The sequence below is a fragment of the Triturus cristatus genome, chromosome 10, assembly GCF_964204655.1.
Source record: "Triturus cristatus chromosome 10, aTriCri1.1, whole genome shotgun sequence".
NCBI classification, from domain to species: domain Eukaryota; kingdom Metazoa; phylum Chordata; class Amphibia; order Caudata; family Salamandridae; genus Triturus; species Triturus cristatus.
In genome coordinates this window covers 22,936,804-22,963,334 of record NC_140593.1, presented here as the reverse complement: position 1 = coordinate 22,963,334, position 26,531 = coordinate 22,936,804, and the positions used below count along the sequence as shown (strand labels likewise).

The window sequence follows — 26,531 nt, the reverse complement described above, 5'->3', positions numbered from 1 at the left end:
CAGCACCGGTTCACAACTGGTGTGATCGTGGGTGATCAGGTTCGGGAAGCTCTAGAACGTTTGTTATCGTTTCGATGCACAGTTCAACCTCGAGCATTGTTTAAGGAAGAGACTGCAGCGTGGATGGCACAACCTGGTCAATATCCGATGCGGGAAGTTCCCCCAGTATGGATGCCAGGTGATCCTACTGCTAACCCTGCTGTCCCAGGCCGTTTTCAGAGAGTGTGGATACACCTCCCTTGGAAACGATCGGAAGTCTTACAGGTGAAGCAAACTTTGCCTGATCCCCGTAAAAATCCAGCGGGTTATTATAAGGAGTTGTCCCAATTGGTGGATGCTACTGTTATGAACCTTGCTGATATTGACATGTTGTTTGGTAATGTAGTGCCTCAGCCGATTTGGGCGAAAATTCGTCACGAGAATCACGCGGCCGAGTTAGGCGGTGATTGGGCTGCCCTTACAGCGGCAGACGCTCAGCAAGTTGGTGGGGCTAAGCCTGAGCAGCTTATTGTGGAATTGCCCCAGAGGATAATTACCCTTATGAAAACGCTTATGCCGGCGATGCGCGTCAATTGGGACAAGTTGTCCGAGTGCAAGCAAAAGAGGGATGAAAGCGTATCCGATTTCTTTACGAGATTCGAGGAAGCATTTGTCGATCATAGTGGCCAGGACATGGGTTCCGAAGGTGGTCAGCGGCTGTTTGTTGATAAGTTTGTATCGAACTTGTTGCCCGAACTTAGCAATAAGTTGAAAAATTCTGAGAGTTCATGGGCTGTTTCTACCACTGCTCAAATATTGGCTACGGCCCAATATTACGAAAATAGGGAAAAGGAGGAAAGTGAACGTGCAGATAAGAAAACAAAGGATCTTAAAACTAAGGTCCTATTGCAGCAAGCGTATCCTCCACGCTCGAATTTCAATGATTCGCAACAGCCAAATAGATCGCAATCACAGTTCTCTAGATCGCAGACGCGAAATGACTCTCCCGCACCTCGTTTTGTGTTGGGATATAATCAATGTGCGTATTGTCGAGGGGAGGGCCATTTGAAGTTTAATTGTCCGGTTCTCCGTGATAGGAATAATGGTGTGTCAGCTCGAGGAGGTCGTGGTGGTCCTCAACAAGCTTCACGTGGTAGAGGTCGTGGAGTTACTCAGAATCAGGCCGAGCGTTTTGCCACTTCCTCAGACTCGCAGAATTGTTTTGATCGCCGTGAACCATCATCCGGTAGATCTGCACAGTATCATGTGGATGACTATTACGTCGACCGTGATGTTGATATGGATGGTATCTACTAGGACAGCCATAGACAAAGGAAGGGAGAAGTATCAGTTCCGGTTGATCAGAGAGGGCCTTATGTTGCAGTAGCAACATTGGGTGTCGTTGAGCCTTTTCTGTTGGACACTGGTGCAGCAAAAAGTTCCATTATGCATTCGAAACTCCCTGGCGCGCCTTTGTCTGGCTTGACGAATGTTTCCGTTGGATTCTCTGGCGCCCCCGTTAGCAATCCAGTTTCTAGCCCCTTGCCCCTTACGATTGGGTCTCAGGAGTTAGAAGCTCCCTTGATTTTGACTACTGGTTGTGGTGAGAATATTTTGGGCTTGTATTTGTTGAAGAGGTTACATGCGACTTTGTACTGCTCTCCTATGGGTGTGGAGCTTACATTGGGTGAGAATGTGATTTCCCCTATGTATCTGTCGATCGATAAGCTCCCGCCGGAATTGAGTTCTCTTCCGGTTTCTTTGTGGGCGACAGGTCCCAATGATGTGGGCCTGCTGGATATCCCACCTTATGTTGTTCAATTGAAAGTTGATGCGCGCTTACCACGCATACCCCAGTATCGTATTTCCCTTGATGGTGAACGGGCACTATTAGCGATCATTTATGATCTGATCGGTAAAGATGTTATCGAGGAGACACGAGGTAACGTGTGTAATAGTCCCGTGTTGCCTATTTTGAAACGAACTGATCCGTCCAAGCCTCCCGTGTACTGTCTAGTTATTGACTTACGGGAAGTAAATAAAATTGTTGTCCCACAGTTTCCTGTGGTTCCAGACATTACAGCTTTACTGACTCTGATTCCAGCCTCTGCATCATGGTTCTCGGTAATCGATCTGAAGAATGCGTTCTTTAGCATTCCGATTGCTGAGGAAAGTCGTGATTTGTTCGGATTTTCGTTAGGAGGTCGCAGTTTCCGGTTCAAACGCGCACCTCAAGGCTACTGTGAGAGCCCATCGATCTACAGCCAAGCTCTTAAGAGTCAACTAGATGCATTTGTGCTGCCAACTGGTGCGGCTTTGATTCAGTACGTTGACGATCTGTTGGTAGCTGCAGATACTTAACAAGTTTGCAAGACTGCTACTGTGTCACTATTACAGCATCTGTGTGACTTACACCACAAAGTGTCACCTTCTAAGTTGCAATATTGTTGTCAAGAAGTTACCTACTTAGGTCACTTATTGTCAAAGGTGGGAAGAAGGTTGACCCCTGAAAGAATCGCAGCAATTGCTCGAATGGCTGTGCCGACGACCCAGAGAGATGTGCGTGCCTTTTTAGGTATCACGTCATACTGCAGACAGTGAATTCCAAATTTTTCACTGTTAGCGAAGCCATTGATAGCTCTCACGTGCAAGGACGTTTCGACTCCTTTGCCATGGACGGAGGAATGTCAGAAAAGTTTTTCTGAACTACGTGATGCACTGTGTTCGGCTCCTGTGTTAGGTACTCCTGATTACAACAAGCCATTCACATTATACGTTCACGAGAGGGAAGGTTGTGCGTTGAGTGTTTTAACGCAACAATTTGGTGACAAACAGCGCCCGTGTGCATATTTTTCCTCAACCTTAGACCCGGTAGCTAGAGCGTTGCCAAGTTGCTTGAGGGCGACAGCGGCAGCAGCGGCGTCTATTCGGCAGTCCGCAGGTCTTGTTATGGATAATATGCTCATGGTGATGGTTCCGCATGCAGTTGATACTCTTTTGAATCGGACAAAGACTCAACATCTGACGAGTGCAAGGTTGTCTGGGTACGAGCTGACCCTTTTGGCAAGTCATATACAGATCAAACGTTGTAATGTACTGAATCCGGCGACATTGTTGCCGATTAATATGGAATCAGATGATGTGCCAACACATGATTGTTATTTACGAACTGAGGAAGAAACAAAAGGTCGTGTGGACCTAAAAAACACTCCCTTGACAGATCCCGATGGTACTTTGTATGTGGATGGCTCGTGCTTTAAATTGCCGAATGGTGATGTGACGACTGCGTATGCTGTAGTGACGTTGAACACGGTTGTGGAAACTGCGAGATTGAATCAGAATTCAGCGCAAGCTGCAGAGTTGATTGCATTGACAAGAGCGTGTGTTTTGTCTAAAGGAAAGCGAGTGAATGTGTTTACCGACAGTCAGTATGCATTCGGTGTTGCGCATACCTTTGGAAGATTGTGGAGAGAAAGAGGATTTATGACATCGCATGGTACGAAGATTCAGCATGGGCAGCTTGTGAATGACCTTTTGGATGCACTTACACTGCCTAAACAAGTGGCGATTGTTAAATGTAGCGCACATCGGAAAGTGACGGATGATGTTGGTCGTGGTAATGCGTTTGCAGATGAGATTGCTAAGGAAACGGCTAAGGATCTTGCGACCCGAATGTATGTCACGAGTTCAGTGAGGTGGCCGACAGAGACTGGTATGTGTGAAAATACTATTGAGAGTGTGAAAGCAATTCAGAACGAAGCTACTAAAGCCGAAAAGACTAAGTGGAAAGAAAGTACGGGAAAGTTGGACATGCATGGATGTTGGGTTGACCTGACGGAATGTCAGAGGTGGATGTTACCAGATGCGTACGTATTAGCTGTTGTGACGATGGCTCATGGGGTGTCACATATCAGTGCGAAAGGAATATGTAGGTTTTTGTCCCCTGTATGGAGAAATGAGGGTATTGCTAAGTGTGCCGAGAGAGTGGTTAAGAACTGTATGGTGTGTTTGATGCACAATCCTGGCAAGGGCACTCCCACTCCACCTGGTCATTTTGCTCCTCCTGTTTGTCCCTTTGAGGTTATCCAGCTGGACTTTATCCATATGGAGAGATGCAATAACCTAAAGTATGTTTTGGTTGTGGTTTGTGCGTTCTCCAGATGGATTGAGGCCTATCCTCTTAAGGATAACACTGCCCTGTCCACAGCAAAAATCCTGCTGAAGGAATACTTTCCTCGGTACGGAATTCCACGGATTGTATGGTCGAATAATGGAAGTGAGTTTGTGGGAAGTGTAATGCAGAGTGTGTGCAAGGGTCTTGGAATTCGTCAAAAATTCCATAGTGCTAACCATCCACAGGCAGCGGGTTTGGTTGAAGGGTACAATGGTACCCTAAAACTAAAACTCGCCAAGATCCAGGCTACGACTGGTCTATCATGGCCTGATGCCTTGCCTCTGGCTCTCCTATCGACCAGAGCGACCGTACACTCTCGAGTAGGGCTCAGCCCATATGAGATTGTGTTCGGCCGCCCTGCGAATATTTGGGGGGTCCCGAGACCAAGGGCTTTTGATAGTCTTGAGTATCCAATGTTAATTGATTACCTGCATGATTTGACCACTAAACTACGGTTAATCCATCAACAGGTCTTTGAAGCTCTACCGGCGCAGACAGAGGGCCCTGGACACCAGCTCCGGCCAGGGGACTGGGTTGTTACCCGAAATTTTGGTCGGAAACGTAACTTGGAGCCAAGATTTGTAGGTCCCTTTCAAGTCTTATTGACGACGAGGACTGCGGTTCGACTGGAGGGCCGGAAAAATTGGGTACACGCCAGCCATACGAAAAAGGTACCGATCCCCTTACCAACGGATGGTTGGGTGAGGACTGGGATTTCGGCAACAGAAACTGAGACTCCTTTGCACTTTGTGCCGTTTAGCGACGCTCAACCTGTGGGGAATGATTTGTCACTGCCAGACCCACATGTGGAGTCATCGGTAGCAGAGAGCCCAAGGTCTGACTCGTTGTCCACTTCATCGAATACTGTTGTTCCAGCTGAACAATTGTTTGTAGAGCAAACTTGACCTGGAAGAAGTCGATACTTTCTTCGTTCAAGGACTAATAAAAATTAGTTGTATATTTGCTTTTGATGTTATGAACATTATGGACAATTATATCCTTTCTTTTTGAGTTTTTATGTGCTGTCTGTCAAAAATTCCTGTCATACAAGGGAAACACGCCCTTATGTAAACAGGAGAGCTGTTACATAACTCAAGGGAAACACGCCCTTATGTAAACAGGAGAGCTGTTACATAACTCAAGGGAAACACGCCCTTATGTAAACAGGAGAGCTGTTACATAACTCAAGGAAAACACGCCCTATAAAGGGAGGAACCGGGAGGTACAAGGCTGTCGGATATTGTGTTTACACCGACGTACCTGCTTCGTGAAGAGCAGTGTTCCGGAGTGGTGCTCCAGTAAGGCAAGAACGGAGGTAGGTCGAGTCGTTACTCCCTGGGCCGTGTCTTGCCCCATCGTCACCTGTGAAGGACCCGGAAGCTCTACCGGTCAACCATTGAGCTTCGCTTTTTGACTCGGCTGAGTCCAAGCGCAGTGGCGCTTTTGCTGGTTGGAGTCGTAACTCCCAGCCCGACCAGAGACACAGGGACTGCCAGCTGTAACGCACACCAGGAGGTGTTTGCCGCGTTACAGACTCGGAAGTCCACAGGATCGATCGAGCGGCTGCTCTCGGTTCAGTCTTCTTGCTTGTGATTGGGGTATCGGTGACGCATCACCAGGAGGTGACTCCGCGTCCCGGTGCAGTCTGAGGAAGAGGTTGAGCGGCTGCTCCCTTCAGGTAGAGACCCCGGCTGGGTGTTTCCCTGACTCCTCGATTCTCCCCAACACTCTTCGTGCCCCTCACAGCCTACCGATTGGCATTGTCGGCCATTTCATTTCTGCCCTCTGTTGGCATACGCTGGGATCGGCGTATATGCAGAGGACGGTTAGGACCATCCGTGCTGTGGGCTGGTAACGTACTTAGCCTGGAGGATTCCAGTGACTATAACTTTTGTTTGTTCTTTGTATTTTATTTGCCTTCATTAAAAGAACTAACCCTTCACAAGTGGTTGCGTCCTCATTGTCGTGTCTGTTAAACGATCCTGAGACGTTCAGGGCGTTACAAAATATCCGACCTTAATAACACTAACTGTCTCCCGGTCGATAACAGACATGGCAACACTTGATGATGTGCTGGCTGCTTTAGCGGCCATGCAAGTTGAAGTGGCTGCCTCTAGGCAAGAAACAGCCGATGTAAAAGCCAGACTGGATGCTATCCAATTGGACCCGCTCACGCCCAGCACCTCCCTCACGAACCAGACCCCTGCGGTAGTAGTGGAAATGCCGGTAGCCATCCCCTTGGCAACACCAGAGAGGTACAGTGGGGATCCTAACACAGTGCAGGTATTCCTCACACAAGTGGCGCTACATTTATCGTGCAAACCAAAGGCGTTCCCCACGAGTCAGGCTCGTGTGGCTTTCCTTATATCCTATTTGGCTGGAAACGCGGCACAATGGGCCGTACCTCTGGTGAGCAGGGACGACCCCCTCTTATGTGATTGGGGTGCTTTTCGCGAGGAATTCCTGAAGGTATTCGACAGAAGGGCTGACTCGTACACGGCGGACCGTGAAATGCTTGAGTTGAGACAGGGATCCAACGACCTGGTGCAGTATCTCAACGCGTTCCGAAGGCTGGTTGCGGAAACCAAGTGGCCTGTTGCTAAACAGACGGCGCTCTTCCATCAAGGGCTGTGCGATGAGCTCAAGGACGCCGTGGCTCATATTGACCCTCAACCCAAGACATGTGAGGGCCTTATCAACCTGGTATTACGGCTGGAACATAGGCTAAGTGAAAGAAAGGGGGATCATGGGAGAAAAGGAAAATCCCTTCCATCCTATGTGACGGTGGGAAGTCCTGAAACTTCCACCGCATCCAAGGGAGAACCCATGGACATCAGCGCAATACGAGCGAGCCTCACAGCCACGGAGAAAGAGTCACGCCGTAAACAAGGATTGTGCCTATATTGTGGCAAAAAAGGCCACTACGTACGTGAATGCCCTGCCAAACCGAAGACGTCACGTTATCGGGCCAACCGGTCGGTAACAGCCGTGGTGGACATACCGGCGGAAAACTAGAGGACTCCAAGACCAGAGAAGGGGCATCTCGGAGTCACTCATCCATCCCTTCACTTTCCAACTCGGTCACTAAGGGACAACGACACCTGTTTATCACGGTGCACGTGGGAGTGCATGACCAGTGGATACCCGTTGTGGCCATGGTGGATTCAGGGGCCACTGGCATGTTTATGGACCACAACGAGGCATGCAGGCTAGGGCTAGTGCTTCTTCCCAAAGCAGTACCCGAAGACGTCTATGCGGTAGACGGAAGGCGATTGGTGACGGGGCCCATCGGACAGCACACGGGGGTCCTTCCGATGAGATATGGGAGGAACCATTTGGAACAAATCGATTTTAACATCATCCGAGCGCCCCAATATGGCGTCATATTGGGATTGCCGTGGCTACAGAAACACAACCCCTTTGTGGATTGGCCAACACATCGCATCGAAATGACGTCACCGTATTGCATCCTGCATTGTGGAATAAGAACCGAATCCCTTGACGCAGATGAGAGCGGGAGTCAGACGGTGGCTACAGCGGCAGAAAAAGATGTGGCTCTCCCCCAGGCTTATCACAGTTTTGAGGATGTATTTGATGAGGTGAAGGCGGAAGTGCTACCACCACATAGACAGTTTGACTGCCAGATCGACCTGGTGCCAGGGGCCAGCGTTCCCAGCGGCAGGCTGTATGCCCTGACGGAGCCTGAAAACGTGCATCTCCGGGGGTACCTGGATAAACTCCTCAAGCTAGGATTCATCCGCCCGTCCAAGTCTCCGGCCGCCTCGCCACTCTTCTTCATCCCGAAGGCTAATGGGGAGCTGAGAGCCTGTGTGGACTTTAGGGCATTGAATGCGATAACCATAAAAAATCGGTACCCCTTGCCTCTCATCAGTGTACTTCTGGAACAGGTCAAGAAAGCTCGTATCTACACCAAGTTGGATTTGAAAGGGGCATACCATCTGGTGCGCATGAGGGACGGAGACGAGTGGAAGACCGCCTTTAAGACCAGGTTCGGCCTTTTTGAGTACCTCGTCATGCCGTTCGGTCTGTGCAATGCCCCGGCAGCCTTTCAGTACTTTTTGAATGAGGTATTCAGAGAGGAGTTGGATATCTACGTGGTCGTATATATCGACGACATCCTCATCTATTCGTCCAGTGTGGAGGAGCACGTACACCACGTCAAAGCTGTGCTCCAAAAGCTGAGGGAAAACATGCTGTTTTGTAAACTCAGCAAGTGTGACTTCCACGTCACATCCGTGGAATTCCTCGGAGTGATGCTGAGTCCAGAGGGACAGGAGATGGCAGAACGAAAGATCAAGGCGGTGAAAGAATGGCCGGTGCCCCAAAGCGTGAAGGACGTCCAAAGTTTCATTGGCTTCGCCAACTTTTACAGGCGGTTTATAGATGGATTTTCAGGAGTGGTGGCACCAATCACACAGCTACTGAGGAAGTCCAAGGAGTTTGTCTGGTCCCCTGAAGCGAACAAAGCCTTTGAGGCCCTGAAAAGCGCCTTTGGTAAGGCGCCGGTGTTGGCTCACCCCGATCCGGATCTCCCCTACGTGGTGGAAGCGGACGCGTCGGATGTGGCGCTGGGGGCTATCTTGTCCCAACGCAACCACGACACAGGGGTGCTTCATCCCGTTGCGTACATGTCCCGCAAACTCAACGACGCCGAACGCAACTACCATATTGCGGAGAAGGAGCTTCTCGCAATCAAGGACGCCTTCACCGAATGGAGGCATTGGTTGATGGGGGCAAGACATGTGGTATCGGTGTACACGGACCATCGGAACCTACAGTTCATGACGGCCACTAGACACCTTTCTCCCAGGCAGCTGCGGTGGATGATCTTCTTTGCGGGGTTCAACTTCCGCATCACATATCGGCCGGGGACGGAAAACCGGAAGGCGGACGCCCTGTCCCGTCAATCTGCAGTTAAGGAACCATTGCCTGCAACCGAGCGTTCCATCATTTCCCCGAGGATGGTATTGGGGGTTATCCAACCGGATACTTTCCTGAGGGGAATAAAGAGAGGGATCAGGTCATTCGCATGGCGGAGGTGGCTCCTCAGTCACAGAGAATGGCAGCTGAAGGACGGGATACCCCTGAAGGGCAGGTGCCTATTGATACCCACGCCTAGGCTAAGGAAACAAGCATTCATCTGGTGCCATGACTCTCCATGCGCAGGTCATTTGGGCTTTGAAAAAACGGTGGCTAGCATGGGACGGCATTTCTGGTGGCCAACCATGAGAGTGGATGTCAGGAGGTGGGGACAGGAGTGTCCTACGTGTGCTACCATGAAGGCCGACCATGGCCGAACCCAAGGGCTCTTACATCCACTTCCGACCCCGGATAGACCATGGGATAGCATATCACTGGACTTCGTGGTGGGCCTACCGGTAGACCAGGGGATGACGGCAATACTGGTGGTGGTGGATTACTTGACGAAAATGGGGCACTTCATCCCCTGCAAGAGAGTCCCTACGGCCGGGGAATTGGCGTCACTACTCCTAAAGAATGTGGTACGACTGCATGGATTACCTGGGGTGATCGTGTCGGACCGGGGGTCGCAGTTTACTGCGCAATTCTGGAAGACTTGGTGCACTGCGCTGCATGTTAAGACCGCCCTGTCCACCAGCTACCACCCTCAAACGGACGGCCAAACCGAGCGCCTGAACCAAACGCTCAAACAGTATCTGCGATGTTTTGTGGACCAGGGCAGGGAAGAATGGGTCGACTTGCTATGGGTTGCAGAGATAGCCTATAACAACGCCACTCACAGCTCCACACATTCATCTCCGTTCTATAGCAACTATGGCCAACATCCCAGGTTCTTGCCATTTCTACATCCGTTCAGAGAGGACAGGATTCCCGCCACAGCGGACAGGGTGGCACACATAAAAGACACGTTGATGCGCTCAAGGGCTGTCCTAATAGAGGCCAAGAGAAGATACAAGGCTGCGGCAGATAGGAAGAGAAGGCCCGGGCCACTGTACCGCACTGGAGACTACGTCTGGATATCCACAAGAAACATGAGGTTTCGAAAGAACAGTGTGTTCCATCCCAAGTACATGGGCCCCTATCGAATTACCAAGTGTATGGGTCCCGTGAACGTGAAGGTGTGCTTGCCCCAGTCATTGCGGATACACCCTGTCTTTCATGTATCATTGCTCAAACCAGCACCCTCCAAGCCGTCTGGGACACCTAGGCCGGTATGCGTGGAGTCGGAGGTGGAGTATGAAGTGTCGGGCATACGGGCGTCCAAATGGCGCAGGGGGAAGCTGTGGTACCTGGTTGCGTGGAAAGGCTATGGCCCGGAGGAGCATTCATGGGAACCGGCTGAAGGGGTTCATGCTCCGCGCTTGGTCTCCTTGTTCCATCGGCGTTTTCCTGCCAGCGCTGGACCCGTGGGGAGCCGCTGAGAGGGAGGATGTACTGTCAAAAATTCCTGTCATACAAGGGAAACACGCCCTTATGTAAACAGGAGAGCTGTTACATAACTCAAGGGAAACACGCCCTTATGTAAACAGGAGAGCTGTTACATAACTCAAGGGAAACACGCCCTTATGTAAACAGGAGAGCTGTTACATAACTCAAGGAAAACACGCCCTATAAAGGGAGGAACCGGGAGGTACAAGGCTGTCGGATATTGTGTTTACACCGACGTACCTGCTTCGTGAAGAGCAGTGTTCCGGAGTGGTGCTCCAGTAAGGCAAGAACGGAGGTAGGTCGAGTCGTTACTCCCTGGGCCGTGTCTTGCCCCATCGTCACCTGTGAAGGACCCGGAAGCTCTACCGGTCAACCATTGAGCTTCGCTTTTTGACTCGGCTGAGTCCAAGCGCAGTGGCGCTTTTGCTGGTTGGAGTCGTAACTCCCAGCCCGACCAGAGACACAGGGACTGCCAGCTGTAACGCACACCAGGAGGTGTTTGCCGCGTTACAGACTCGGAAGTCCACAGGATCGATCGAGCGGCTGCTCTCGGTTCAGTCTTCTTGCTTGTGATTGGGGTATCGGTGACGCATCACCAGGAGGTGACTCCGCGTCCCGGTGCAGTCTGAGGAAGAGGTTGAGCGGCTGCTCCCTTCAGGTAGAGACCCCGGCTGGGTGTTTCCCTGACTCCTCGATTCTCCCCAACACTCTTCGTGCCCCTCACAGCCTACCGATTGGCATTGTCGGCCATTTCATTTCTGCCCTCTGTTGGCATACGCCGGGATCGGCGTATATGCAGAGGACGGTTAGGACCATCCGTGCTGTGGGCTGGTAACGTACTTAGCCTGGAGGATTCCAGTGACTATAACTTTTGTTTGTTCTTTGTATTTTATTTGCCTTCATTAAAAGAACTAACCCTTCACAAGTGGTTGCGTCCTCATTGTCGTGTCTGTTAAACGATCCTGAGACGTTCAGGGCGTTACACTGTCCCACGGCTAAGAGATTTGTAATTTGAACTTTTCGAGGGAACCTCTCCATCCGGGTCACCGTAGGGCCGTGCGGGTACTCCTTTCTGTTTAGCAGGTTTCTGACGCTAGGTCGGTTACTTTTGTCGATTCCTGGGAACTCCTGGGGATTGATAATCGCTACTCAGAACGAAGTGCGTCAAGTACGTCACGGGCGGTTTGTAGAGGATGGCATTCTCTAAGCTGTTGGAAGTAGAAAGGATATCGGCGCAGAGATCAGAATTAAGAAGAGTTGTATGTACAAAATGCTTTTTGTTTCAGGTGTTCCTATTGTTCCTGACCGTATCTATGTTATTGGTGGGTGGAGTGTATTTTGGAGTACAGTTGTTATTACCTTCTGTTTCACCTACCTCTTCTCCTAAACTGAGCTCCCTCATCACTGTTTCCCCACATTCTTTTCATCCTCTGCTTCAACATGAACAGGTTAGGCGTGCGGAATTTATGAATAACTCCTTCGTCCAACTTCTACATCAGCATCAGTTGGTGATGAATACTACCAATTGTTGGGTGTGTGGGTTAATGCCACATACCATGGATAGGGGTATTCCATATTTGGTCCTTCCGTACAGCTCCCAGGGTTCAGCTCGAGCATTCCAAACTATGTTCCGTAGTGCACTAGATTCCTACCCCAGTCGAGAGCCACGTTCTGCCAATTTTGGTCCTGGGCCGTATCACAAACCTTTGGCGATAGCGATAGCGGATCTAGATAGAGATGTTTTTGATGCATCGCTTATCCCAAGTGAAGAGGTACAGGCTTATAAGGATCTGAGCGAGGCTGAGTATAGTACGTCAGTGGGTGATAGACAGCTTAAGAGCTCGTCCCCAATATGGATTGTACCACACCTCGGTAATTTCTGCTTGAAAGGTCTGGGTCGAAATCCGAGAGCACAACTTGGGAACAGTGCTTGCACTGACACGTATGTTCTGCCGATGCTCTCTTCCCCTGTTTTTCTGACCGCTAAGGGCACTTATTTTGTATGTTATGAACGCGCATATACATGGTTACCCCGTAATTTTTCGGGTACCTGTTATATTGCGAATCTTTTACCACCGACTTTCACAGTTGCCTCAGATTATCACAAGACTAGAGTTGTGAGAGGCGTTATTAGCAAAGAGGATACTGCCGGTCAAGAAGCAGGAGACTTCTTTAAGGGGTTCTTGCCGTTTTGGGGACCTATGGTAAATAGCAGGAACTTAAGACAGCTGACACGTGTAGTAGAGTCGACTGCTAATATTACTGCAAGTGCCCTTGGTAATCTAACAGCTGAACTTCAGGCGGATAGACTCATGACGTTGCAGAACCGTATGGTTCTAGATGTTGTTCTCGCAGATAGAGGTGGTGTGTGTAAAGTTATCCATTCGAGTTGTTGCATTTTTATTCCTGACAATGCTCCAACTGTCTACCAAGCCATCTCGAAGTTGCACAAGATCTCCGAGTCCATGCACGTGAACAAAGGTAATTGGACGCTTCTAGGATGGTTTTGGGGCCTGATGTCAACTTGGGGTTGGAAGATTCTGATGATCGTAGGAGTTGTTGTAACGTTTCTGTTCACGTGTTGTCTTTGTGTACAGTGTGGTCCTGCCTTATGTGGCCTATGTGCTACAACGTGTATAAGACGACCATCTGTTACCAAGGAGACGTTGATGAATAGAATGATGTTCCAGCAGCAACTGAACGATCTGATGAATATCGAGATAGATTCCGATCTTGACTAGTGCTTGCCTACATGAGGGCAAAAGGAGCGTCTGAGGTTCCGTGTGGGACGGAACGACACTTTTGGGTGGTGACGAATATGGATGAGTTGGGTATCTACGAACCGCAAATGACGAGTATAGTGGGTGTACGCAGTTTCGCCACGCAACCACGTACGGTTCGTCTGATTTTTGGGTTTGTTCATCTGAACCCTCGGGTTCCATTTTAGATACGGCATCCATTTTGTTTCTTGCCCTCAAGTAGCCAGCGAACGGACTTCGTCCGCTTCGTGACCCTGGGACTCCCAAGCTTACACGAGGGACACGTGTTCTTTGGAGTATGACTTTTATGACGAGGGAAATGACACGACGAAGGCAGATGGCCCCGCTCAAGGCTCATCTTGCCGTGCCGGTCTATTGTTTCAGCCATGCATACATTAGACACGGTGTCTCTGATCCCGTTATCAAGTTCCCTTTATTACTCCTAACACTCTTCTCTAATCTGTTGTGCATCCTTGTCCTTCCTTGCATCTGTTCTTGTCCCTTCCCCTAATGTGTTTACGATCAGGATGGAATGTGTTTTATTGCAAAGAAGGTATGTTTTTACAGTTGGGAACTGGCAATACTATTGTAATTATGTTCCGGCCTCCTGAAACATGAACGCGGCCCTTTTGAAGTTTATTATGGGAACTGAGTTGTAATCTTTGTTCACTATATTGTTCTATGGGAAAAACGTGTATAAAAGGAGCGATCCACTTTTGCAAATTGAAGCAGTCTCCGAGAACCTACACGCTGTGTACTTCTTGTGACCTCTGTATCCCTGCAGTAAATAAACGCTGATCTCTGACGTCGCTGGAAGTGTCCCGTGTCTCTGTGTTTGGTACGCCAGAACAGGTAACCCGCGAAGGTTTCAGGTGTTGTTCCCTGGCACCGCTGGGTCTTAGAAAGACCCAGTCCTTCACTACGTAGAAGAACTCTTGCTTGGAACCACCACGAGCCCTGCAGACTGCGTCGCGGCTCCTTCTTGCTGAAACCTTGAAGCCCCCCAGAACATCGGGGCCCTGCTGACGCTGTCGCGGCCCAACCTCGCTGAAACCTCCCTCGGAGCCCTGCTGACGACGTCGCGGCTCGAGCTGAGCAGAAACCATCTTGAGAGCCCCGCTGACCTGGTCACGGCTCCCCACGAACTGAACGCCAGAGCCCTGCTGACGCCGTCGCGGCTCGACCCCTCCGAGATCCGGAGGTCCTCCAGCTTGAGGATAAGAACTGGGCCCCAGGTACCCTCGTACCAAGCTCCTGCCAAAGACTGTCCCGCTACCCATTCCCTTCTAAAATAGACACTGAGACTTTTGTGGACCCCTTGATCCCTTTTGTGTAAATATTGAACCCGTAAACCTTTAAGTGCTGATAAAGAATTGCTCGTCTTGAGACAACCTCCTTGAGTCCGGTGTGGTGGTGTTACTGTGCTAGTACATGATAGGAGAAGGATCTCCCCGGAGGCTTCTCAGCAGCGCTCGTCTACTTCGTACAGTGTGGGGGCCCCTCTGGGTGGTCTCGCCGACTCCCCGAGGTCCGCCTTCCAACAACCCCGACCCACTCCTGTTCCTGCCTTCTTCAGCACCCGCATTTTTGTTTACAATGCAATAGGACTCGCGTAAATATGAGTCCTATTGCATTTGTAAATACTTGTTGATCATGTAATTGGTCAATGGATTTGCATTCTTTTGTCTCGCATGCGCGCGATGCCTTACATTGTACACATGTGGAACAAAACAGTGGCGTTGCCCGCAGCGCCTGCACCCGCCCCTCAGCCACAGCTGCTCCATCCCACCTCTCCCTTGGCCGTGGCCAGCCCTGCCAGCCTGCAGCACCAGCGGCCACGGCTCCACGTCAGACATGCTAAACAGCGTCAAGGGTCGAGATGTCAGTGGGCCGCGGGCCGCCCCACAGAGCCCGCATTGGCCTGGAATTCTTGAGGTGACTTGCATCAGGGTACAGCGCCTCAAGGGAGATGAAGTGATTGCCCGACTTGTCGCTGCATTCTTCAGTCCAAGCGAAGGCCGATCTAGGCAGACTGCGCGCGCACATGTGTGTGTGGGGGGATGTTTGTTGGTTGCTCATGTGGTTGAAGAATGCTTCGTGATTCATAGGCTGCCAGCAGCAGCATCACCAAGGGGCAGTGTTTTCCAATTTTGAGTGATTCGTACAGTACCTTGGTACAATGCTTCGAGGCGCATTCTCCGTGCGCAACTTGAATGCTGATAAGCCGGAGAACGGACACTACTATAAGCCTCCCTTTTAAATGCGTTTCTCTGTTAGCTTTATCTGGTGTTTGTGGTCTTGGCGTTTTTGTGACCGTGGCTGCCTGTTCCAGGCTGTGTACTGCCAATACACTCCCTATGGTATATTTTGATGCACAGATTTGTTCAGTGCACGTTCTGTCTTTTCCACAATGACACGTCTGTGGGGACTACCAAACAATTTAAATAATATCACTAATACAATGACATTGCAGTGTGTATTGCGTATCATGTACAGAACATCATTAAAACTCTCTTCATTGAGTAGTTTGTAATTCCAAAGACGTTCATTATTTTGTGTTGAGTGAGTCTGTTCATGTCGCATGTGTTATCACAAATAAGGCTATTTTTCATGCTCTGCTATTGAGTGGCTGCTGGGCCTCTGACAGAAGTTTAATTGCATTTACTTCTAATGATCGTATTTCGTATTTGTGAATTATGAAGTATTTCTCTGGTTATTTAAATGTTTGCATTTGTTTCATGTTAGTCGTTTACTTTCCATACTGCACTTTTACTGTACTTTGTGGTAATGTAACAGGAATCTAATTCGCTTCAATATAGTGTTTTGCATATGGAATGCCATTCAAGGAAATGTATCCCGGAAACTCTTTTCCTTCTGTCTGTAGTCCCCCCGCCCCCACCCCCATGTGTTCTTGTATCTTCTTCATTCTTGTTCGTATGCCCGACCTCTATCCGCAAAACCCCCGTGAACCATGCAAATACAAGTGTTGCTACTCTACTTTAAAAAAACTGTGAAAATGCATGATTATTTCCAAAGTAAGTTTCCTAGAATTTAAAAACTTTACACGTAGGCCTTTTAGCATGATTGGTAGAGCGCAAGTGTTTTCATTTACTCTCTCTCTTAATAAATCAATATATTTTGAGGGAGGGTGGTGTTGTTAATATCTGTTGTGAGGCAGTGCTTCTCTTTTAAAAATCACATTTAAGATAAAAATGAAAGCATTCTACACAGTTCTAGCTTTAGGAGTCTGTTTTATTCGCATTCACATTCTTTATATGTTTCGTCTGGCTTCAAGACCACTTTAGCTAATTGTTAGAAATGGGATTTCTGGTTGGCTAGGGCTTGCGCCAAAGCCAGGCAGAAACCACCACTCTAGTCAGGGCAAGGAAGTTACACGCCAACGATAACCCCTGCTCACCCCCTTGGTAGCTTGGCACGAGCAGTCAGGCTTATCTCGGAGGCAATGTGTAAAGAGTTTGCGCGCGCACCCAGCAACAACACCCAAGGCCCACCACAAAAGAAACTCCACACAAGGTATTATATAAAAATAGCCTTTGTATTATACCAAACACATTAGATAATAAATACACACTTTACAATGTGCCACTGGCACGGGCAGAATTTACAGGGGAATTATCTACATGGGACAGGGCCTCATGGACCACTGTCAGGAATAAGCACTTTTAGCACTAGCACGTTGTAGCATTAGCACTTTGTAGGAATAACACTTTAGAACATAGCACATACAATCACTGTAGCACCAATTAGAATATGTGTTTGGTATAATACACTCTCGGGGGGATGGTGTGTAAGTCCCCAGAAGTCCTGGAGTGCCAGGCAAGTACTCAGCCAAAGGGTTTAGACCCCTGGTTGGGAGGCCAGGTTCAAGATCAGCCTGACCTGGAGGGAAGGACGACTGTAAGCAGTGTCCTGACCAAGGTAGCTGTTAGGGGCACCACTCCAGTTGGGAGGGTGCCGGACTCTGGAAGGGGGTGCAGACGGAGGGAGTCCTCGCCTTTGACCCCGGTGCAACCTGAGGGGTTAAACCCTAGGTTGGGAGACCAGTTCTCAGGGAGAGGTCCTGAGCTGGTGGGTGAGTTATGTTACGGGGTTGCCTCTCAGAGGAAGAGAGGGCGGAACCCTAGGAGAAGAGGTAGGGGGAGGAGAGCCTCACCCGTGACTTTTGGTCAGCCTGAGGGTACGGACCCTAGGCTGGAGGATCAGTGGCAGTTTAGAACTGCCCTGATGAGGGGTAGAGTGGAGAATGGCTGCTATGTGCCAGGGGTTACTACCCCCCACTCTGTGGTTGGGCAAGAACCAGTGGCGCCTAGATGGTCTAGGGCCTGGTCCTGGCCACGGACAGCTGAGGAGTACCAGGGGGGTAGCCCAGTTGGTCCGCCGAGTTTTTTCAGAGGAAGCCATGTGAGTTCAGAGTGGCGTAAAACCGGAGAGTGTCCCTGCCGTTGCGGGCCTGCGTCCGTGTTTTATCACCCCAAGCAGGGAAGACCATCACGTGGTGATTGGTCTACCCTGCGTTTTGGCTGGAAGGGGGTTGTGTTGGACTCGGCCCTTCTGGCAGGTTCACACCTGAAACTTTTTGCTTTTTATTGTGACCTGGTGTTAGTGATTTTTGGCTTCAGCGCACTCTACCTCTGTGTCCCAGGGTAAAGTGCGCACATGTAGTGAGGTTGGCCTGCCCTCCCATAGGAATGCATGGGGGAATGTATGTGTCCCTGGTAGTTCCTGATGCATGGGGAGTGCTGGTGCGAGTTTGGTATGTGCGGACTCGCGTGCGCACGATCGCCTTACCTGAATCCCCACGTTCGCTGACAAGTTTTCCCGATCCGGTCGCGTTCTCCATGAGATGTTGGATTGTTGGTAGCCATTTCCGCTGTCTCGCGACAGTTCACACCCGCAGTGACGTCATTCGTCGCGCGATGACGTCTTTCTTCTCGCGATCATGCACCGCGAGACAAGTGAAAACAAGATGGCCGCGCCCGCGAGCAACCACATGGGTAAGTTGGCGAGCCGCGACCGGGCGGTAAAAAACTTCTGCATCTTCGCGATATTTCCCTGTGTTTGCGGAGATTTTTAACATTTTCACGATCATTTGCGAAAGTGAATTTCGCAAATTCCACCCACCCCTACTTTATACCACCCAGAAACAAATGGAATAGTTGAGAGGTTCAACCGTGTGCTAAAGGAAACTATTGAGATGGCGAAGTCAGCGGGTTCAGATTGGCGTACTCAGATTTGGAAAAAGGTTGAGGTTTACAGATTATCACCTCATTCTGTCACCAAGAGAAGCCCATTTGAGTTATTTAGAGGTAGGTGTCCTAACACCTTTGTTGCTCCTCCTTGGGTCAATGACATGCAACCAGAGCTTTTTTCTCAAAATGAAAATTCTAATTGGAATTTAACTGAGTCTACGAAATTTGAATCTAGGAAAAGACTTCATGATTTTTTAAAAAGTGTAAAAAACATTGGTAAAAGTCGGTGATTGGGTTCTCATAAAAAACCCTTCTAACAAAAAGGCATCTTCAGCGTTTTTGAAGCCCATTCAAGTAATTACAATTTTCAACACTGCGGTCAAGAATGCTGATCACCGCATTTGGAACTTGAACAGGGTGGTGGTGGTTAGGAAAGACTTTGTTTGTAACTCTAATGGCTCAAGTCTTTCTCCATCCTGTGTTCCTGAGGACATTCGCAGGTCTTCTAGAGTTTCTTGTCCTCCTGCTTATTTGAAAGATTTTGTTAAATAGATTTTATGCTTGTTACATAGTTTTGATTTCTTATCACCTTTTGTTTGTTTGTTTATAACAGATGGGTATATGTGGCATCTTAATGTTCTACACCTGTTGCATGGTGCTTAAGAGTGTTATGATGTGAACAGCTGGGCCAGCAGTTGAAGTCTGGTTTTGATCCTTGCAACAGATGTGATATGGATGGGATTCACTTTATAGAATAAACTTATTTCTCATTAACATCAGCTGAGTTACCTTGATTCTTACAGGAACCCTGACGGAAGGTGTGTGCTTAATGTTAAGCATAGTGTTTATTGGAAGGAGACTCTTCCTGTAAAAAATCCTGTGCTTTTGCCAGGTTGAACACTTTTCTATTTGCACAGTTCAGCACACATGCAAAGTTTAAAGAGGTCTGACAAAAGAAATGCTTTCTTAAACTTTATTCCTGCTTCTTTCAGGCATATATTTTTGGTTAAAAGTTGTGTTCACGTTACTCAAAAAATCGTGATTTACATCAAAATCCAAGGATTGGTGGGCTGCCCCATTCAAGCAAAGTAGCACAAAGTAGCACAAAGCACTAGCATTCTTTACTTTAGGAAACGTTTCAAACACAAATGCAGGTTTGCACTGGACAGTAATCCCAAGTGAAGCCTTTGCACTAGTTAGCATCAAATGCTTGATGAATAGCTGCAAGCTGTCTTTACACCATGAACTTATCCTTATTAGTTGGGACCGGGGCTCAGAAGTGACTTCATAGTGACAAACAACACTGTACAAAATGCCTAATTTGGAAAATGTGTTTATATCTTCAGGAATGACATTAAATGTGCACTATGTGTGCCATATTATATTTGATTGACATATATATTTAGAATTAGAAAGTGACTCTCCTACCTGCCATGGTTGGAAGTCCTTCTCTAAACTTCCACTCTCTGAGGGATGTCCTGAGTGGGCTGTGGATGAGATCATGTTGTGTAAGGCATGAGCAGCTGCGTAGACCGCAGTATAAACACTGTAAGTGATGTAGAAATTATAAGCATCATACATAAAGGGGTCCAAATCTCTCATTGTCTCCTTCCCTGTACAATGAGCGAAGTAGGATTCATAGGCAAAAGTCCTATCCAGTAAATAAGGAGAACAATGGAATGTTAGCACCCAAAGCCACACAAACATGGAATTGTCTGAGAAATTTAAAGGGTTCACACTGTACAAGAAATCTGTAAGTCCAGGAATCTGTCCCTTAGGAATGGAAAATTCCAGTGCACCACTGAAAATATTCATTCCGGAGAAATTTATAAAATCTTTCAGATGTGATGTGACTGCAGAAGTGATCCAAACTATAGTAGGCAGACCTTGCAAGTGCTCTAGGAGGCCTGAATACATGTAAGCTCTTGAACAGTGAACTATCACCACATTGACAGAAGAAACATGGATTGTTTTAGAAATCTGATCCTGCTCAATGTCCCAGGACTTGCCGACTCTTTGTAGGAAGGCCACACAGCCTCCACTCCTGGTGATCTCTCTCTCCAGCTCCTCACCAGCATTCCTTCCACTCTCATCATCTGAAATAAGGATCCCAACCCAGGTCCAGCCAAAGTGCTGGAGCAGCCGGGAGATGGCGCGTGCCTCGTGTATCTCATTGGGAACAGTGCGGTAAAAGGATGGGAAGCGATGTCTGTCACTGAACATTGGATCCATGGCACCATAGCTGACCTGAGGAAGACATAGACATGAGCTATTAGACACTTTATAAAGCGATGTGTGTTTTAAGGTGTTTTTCACAGAAGTGCTGTAGTTTGCGTAATTGTAACACATCGCTTCAGTTCCAAAGTGCTTTCCCGTTCCAGGACCAGATGTCTACTTCCTCTTCACAGTGAAGTGAATCAAATGGGTTAATGCTCTTTGCTTTAATCTATATGGACTCAACCTATGAGTTTTTACCCCCCTCCAGAAGCACTCCCACTAGATGGCATCCTGGTAGGAGTTCTAGTTTATTGTGCACAATGCATGTCCCACCCTATTTAATGGGAGAGGGGCCGTGGACGCCCTGCAGAGACTAAGCCACATCATGTTTCATTTTAACACTTTTTTTTATTGTGCTGTATGTTTTTACTTGTGTTAATGATACTGCCTTAAACATCCCTGCTAAGTGAATTGCTGAAAATCTTGCACTCTGCACTAAAAATCTGCACTTGGAAATTATGAGCCAGAAAAAGTCCACTTTTATTTAAAAATCAATCACTACTTAGAATAACCAGCTGCTGATAGACTGTTGCGCTGTTGCTTGATCGCGCTTTTTCACATTCGGCTGAAGCGAGGCCTTAGCAACTGGGCCACCATTTTTACCCCCCGCCAGAAACACTAGATAGCATCTTGGTAGGTGTAGTTTATTTTGTACACTGTGTATCCCTCCCTATGTATTGGGAGATGGGCTATTAACACGTGCAATGGGCACCCAGCGGGCACTCAGGTAAAGTGGAGAAGGTACACAAGAACTTCTTGCCCTTAGACCTGCTTATTCTCAGTTACAATGCCACGATCCAGGAGGGCAAACCCCCAATGAGATCATCTCCACAGAACCTACAATATGGATAGCGCCAATATATATGAAGGGAAGGGAATCTTCCATTGTGGACTCACTACGCTAAATCCATCCGTAAAGACACCATAGAAGTTACATTCCTAATGAAGGACACAGGAACAGATATTCAAATCATTATGGAAAAACGGGCCTCATTGGACATGAATCCAGAATTTGTAGAGGCTTGCCCCAAGGGATATGGGATACAGGTACCCAGAAACGAAAGGTTAGGAGGTGGGACAGCAGCGATATTCAGGCATACTTTAACACCACTCCCTGTCACTCCCCGCCAAACTGTAGATCAATGGGCATTAACATTCAGATGTCTAACAATAAAAATACCCTAGTGATATCATGCTATCCTGATTCTAATTGTGATCACAACTTAGTTAGCTTTCTCAGCCCACTACTTATTACACACTTCAATGTGATTGTGCTTGGAGAATTACATTTTAGAGTTCACAACAGGAATGACAAAAAAGTAGCTGTATTTTTTTTCCCTCTATAGATGCAATAGGGCTTAATAAACACATACAGGGTCCTACTCATAGGCTGGGAAATACTCTGCGTCTGGTGTTTAATAATACCAATATCATATCCAAAACAGAAATAACACCATTAGTTTGGATGGATACTTTTTTGGTGTCATTCTATTTTAAAAAAAATCATTTGATCTGGCATCCTTGTTGTGGTTTCCCTTGACTTTTTTGCTTTCTGACCTCCTGTTAAGCTGACTTCATTTTTGCTGGCTTTATGATTCTGGGCCCTTTACCAATGCTGAGTAGTGCTAAATTGCTTGTGATGTTTCCATACAACAAGATAACATTGTCTTATCCACACTTGGCAAATGTAATCTACTTATAAGTGCCTAGTAAAGTGCACTAAATGTGCCCTGGGCCTTAAAATCAAATGCTACTAGTGAGCCCGCAGCACCGATCATGCAAACCACTTCAGTAGTCCTTTAAGCATGTCTCAGGCCTGCCTTTGAGGAGCCTGGGTATGCAGTCTAAACTGCCATGTTGACCTGGCAAGATAATCCACTTTCCAGGCCTATACCTTCTTTTTTTGATACATATAAGTCACCCCTAAGGATGGCCCTAAACAGCCACAAGGGCAGGGTGCAGTGTATCTAAACAGTATGATATATACTTTTAAGTTTTAAATGTCCTGGCAGGGAAAAACGATTACATTTGTTCTTCATTACTTAGGCATATCTTTTTCATAGGTTACCATTGCGATTACCTCATTACATTTTATAAGTGTAGTTTCCAATTGGGACAAGATTGATATTTCCAGATTGGTGTCTTTAGACTCACAGTTTAAAATCACAACTTATGGTAAAGTTGGAATTTAAATTGTTAGTCTGAAAGTGCTAGTTTTAGAAGGTTGACATTTTCTTACTTTAACTATTCTGTGCCTCTGCCTGTCTCTGAATACATGTCTAGGTGGGTGACAGCTGGGCTTTGTACATTCCGTCTAGACAATCACACACATAGGAAGTTGAGGTGTTTCATTCACATTCTAATGGCCCTTCACCAGGCTTATGGGTCTTTCGGAGCTAGAAGGAAGGGAGAAGCTGACACTTGCACCTGAATAGGACAGTGCCTGATCACACACAAATAACTGCATACCCCACTGTAGTGAGTCTGGAGCCAGAGCAGGAAGGGCAGGGACCTTGTGCACTTCAAACACCTCTCTTCTTATGTGTCTGCCCTGCTTATTGCTGCCCCTTACCTGGTGGTAAAAAGGTTGGACCAGAATCTCTACAAGCCCAGAACCAAGTGACTCCAAGGGTTTTTGGCTAGCCTTATGTTTGAAGCCTCAGGGACATCAAAGACACACTTCAACCATAACAATTTAGTCTTGGACCCTTGGATGTGTTGTTTCTGGCTGTTTATGCAAGAATTCACATGTCATCTGCTTTGCGCAGGTCGAAACAGAAGAATTTGCCTTTGACGCATCTCCGCTTCAAAAACTCTACAGTGCTGAAAGCTCAGCTTGACAGCAATGCATTACCTTCATGGCCAGGGGTTCGATGCAGATGCATTCCCAAACTGTGCGAAACTGACACATTGCGTTCAATCCTTTGGATTGATACCAATATATTGCTTCTGACCACTCCTCGCAGCTGCTCCTCAAGGTCGATGCTTTCTCTGTGAAGGTAGTGTTTGCAAGGGCTCTGAGTGGCTCCTTTATCTGACGTGCACTCTATTGTGATCAGCTTGACTTTTCAGACTTTATCTGAACCACTGTGACCGTATAGCCCAGGCTGGAAAACATTAAGCGTGTGCCAGCCCAGTCTTACAGATTCCCAAGTGAGCCAGCATGAGCAACGGCCGCACTGCCATGACAACAACTAAAATGCTGTACTTATCAGCGTTAGCACTCTCAGCAGAAGCCCCCATGCTATGACATCAATCACTGAACTGAGATGTCAAAATACAGCGTTAAACAAAAACAATGTAAAAGTAAACTGCCCCCAAGATTTCCACTAGTGAAGTAATTCTTTGGATAACATCTTTATTAAGCTACGGCTGTCAGCGCAAGCAAATCCAATGTGCCAACGCCTCCATGCATGCGGTATGCTTTACAGAGTATAAAGGCAGATTAGATAACGATCAGCCTCCCTGCTGACCAGAGTAACTGCCAGACTCAGTCAACGCTTCGCAACAAAACATTGTGAAAATGTTATTAAAGGGAGCGAGTGGATTTTGGGGCAGCCCCCAGTCATGCTAAGTATAAGGGTTAAACTGTGCTTGTAATTACAATAGTGCCATCTATTGGCCAGTCACAAGGTCTTTTTGTCGTGGTTCTGGAAAGTCGTTGTTCGAGTAAGTCGTAGTTAAGGATGTTGTAGTTAAGAATATCGTCGTTCTTTAAGATCCGTTGTTCAGGTCAGTCATTTTTAAAACTGTGTTATTAAGGCTGTTTCCCAAAATAAGGGATAGTGAGAAGCGTTCCCAACAGACCTAGGTGGATTGTGTGGATACCTATTGCAAGGCACTGGATGTTTGGGTGAAGAGCAGTGATGTGAAAGATTAACAGGGGTTGTACAGTTTGATTGCACAAGAACATTTGTCCAGTCATTGCTTCCCAGATCTGTGCAAACACCTTGTAGAAGGTGAGCTCACTGACCCTACGGAGCTTGCTAAGGATGGGTTAGAAACAGGGTCCATAAGAAGTTAACTGAGGGGATCACCACAAAGGGTGGGCAAGGTTCCTCACCAGAAGGAGGGGGAGGACAAAAACAAAAATAAGAATTTCTCTAAAGGGCCATACATTTGTTATGTTGGTTAGGGTTCCCATTCCCCTACAGACAGAAGTACTTCCCAAATAGTAGGCCTGAGGGAAGGAACCCATGAAGGGCTTTGAATGTCAGCAGGAAGGGCAGTTCAAGGGGAATGCCAAATGCCCCAAGTGGGTAAGCCCCCACTGGTGGATGTTCATTGGAGTTGGTTACTGCAGCGCATGGGGAGGAGATGGTCCCTGATAGTCTGGGGGACAGTGCAGAGGTTACCCTAGTGTCCCTGCGTGACAGAGAGATGGTGCAGAGAACCCACATGCCTGGCAATACTAGAAAGCTTAGTCAGTGGGTCACCACCAATGGGCAGAGGGTGGAGGCTATGAGAGACAAAGGAGCCAGGATGACATCAGCAGGTGTCATCTGGTGTCTTCAGAGTAGGTGGTCCCTAATGCGTTTCACCAAGTAGTTTCTGCTGACAGCTGTGAGACCCAAGTTCTATTTGAACGGGGGTTTCTCAGGTCTGTTTAAGATAGCTGCCAGTCCGTCCAGGCCTGTGGATTGTCTGCGAGGTAATGACCTGATTAAACACAAGGAGATGATTGACCGAGCACTGAAAAGTTTCAGCCACTGACCCCCAGTCACAGATCTGGGTTGATTCCATCATCGTTCTTTAGCTCACTTCACCATCCCAGTTCAGACCCAGCCATATGCAAATCAGTCTTGACCCTGTTTTTCATGGGAACAGTGCAGCCCAAACTGCCAAGCCAGGTCTTCTCTGGACTGGAAACAATCATCCTGGGACCGGTTTTAGGGTAACAGCCCTCATCAGCCAGGCTTGCTTGAATCTAGTGGCAAAATGCGGAAGGGACATACATCTAGAAATACCCTGCAATAAGATGATGCATGGAGCGCTGAAACTTTTCAAACACTCACCCCCAATCACAGATCAGGGTTGAATCTAAGCCTGGGTGGAGTTCGTGTAGCAGCCTACGTGGAACTCCACGAAGCAGAAAAAAAACTCTGCCGTACTATGCAGAGTTCTGTTGGCAGGCAGAGTAGTCAGTCTTAATAGATGCACAAAACAAAGAAAAATTAAACAGTGATGCATGCCTTTGCAATAATTTTACAATACATGGCAATCTTGCCCACTTAAATACTCAATGCCATAAAGTAAAAAACAAATATACAAGTGGAAAACGAAAACAAGTGTTTGTTTATCCAAACTTTCAAAATGACTTGGAGTTTTCTACTAACACAACACTCATGAAGAAAGTAAGTAACCAAAGTGAAATATTTGATGTGCCACACTGCTTGAAAACTTGTGAGAAAGGAGACGTCAGCAGCTTACAGCTTACCTGTGGCAGCGAGGTAGTAGTGAATCGATCACCCACCACACAAGTCTCAGTAGGCTGATCACCATGATTAAATTTATCAGCATAACAGACTGCGTTAATCTTCCATGATGTGTCATTTCGCAGTAATTTTAAAAGACTTCTGGGAGGCAGAAAAGTAACCAATCCCACTGTGTGCATTCTTATAGGGAAAAGTCATTGCAATGTGTAAGGCAAATAAGGATTCAAGAGTTAGGGCACCCCAGCCAATCCCACTGCGACATACAGAA

The 26,531-nt window shown here is 47.7% G+C and overlaps 1 protein-coding gene across 1 annotated transcript in view; it reads right to left on the bottom strand.

Moving 5' to 3' along the window:
• The window catches only part of LOC146788738 (vomeronasal type-2 receptor 26-like), a 634,528-nt gene that overhangs the window by 532,141 nt on the left and 75,856 nt on the right, over nucleotides 1-26,531 (bottom strand). The window contains exon 3 of the mRNA XM_085630957.1: nucleotides 19,980-20,798. Within this exon, the coding sequence (XP_085487083.1) occupies nucleotides 19,980-20,798 (819 nt within the window). The remainder of the gene's footprint in view (nucleotides 1-19,979; nucleotides 20,799-26,531) is intronic.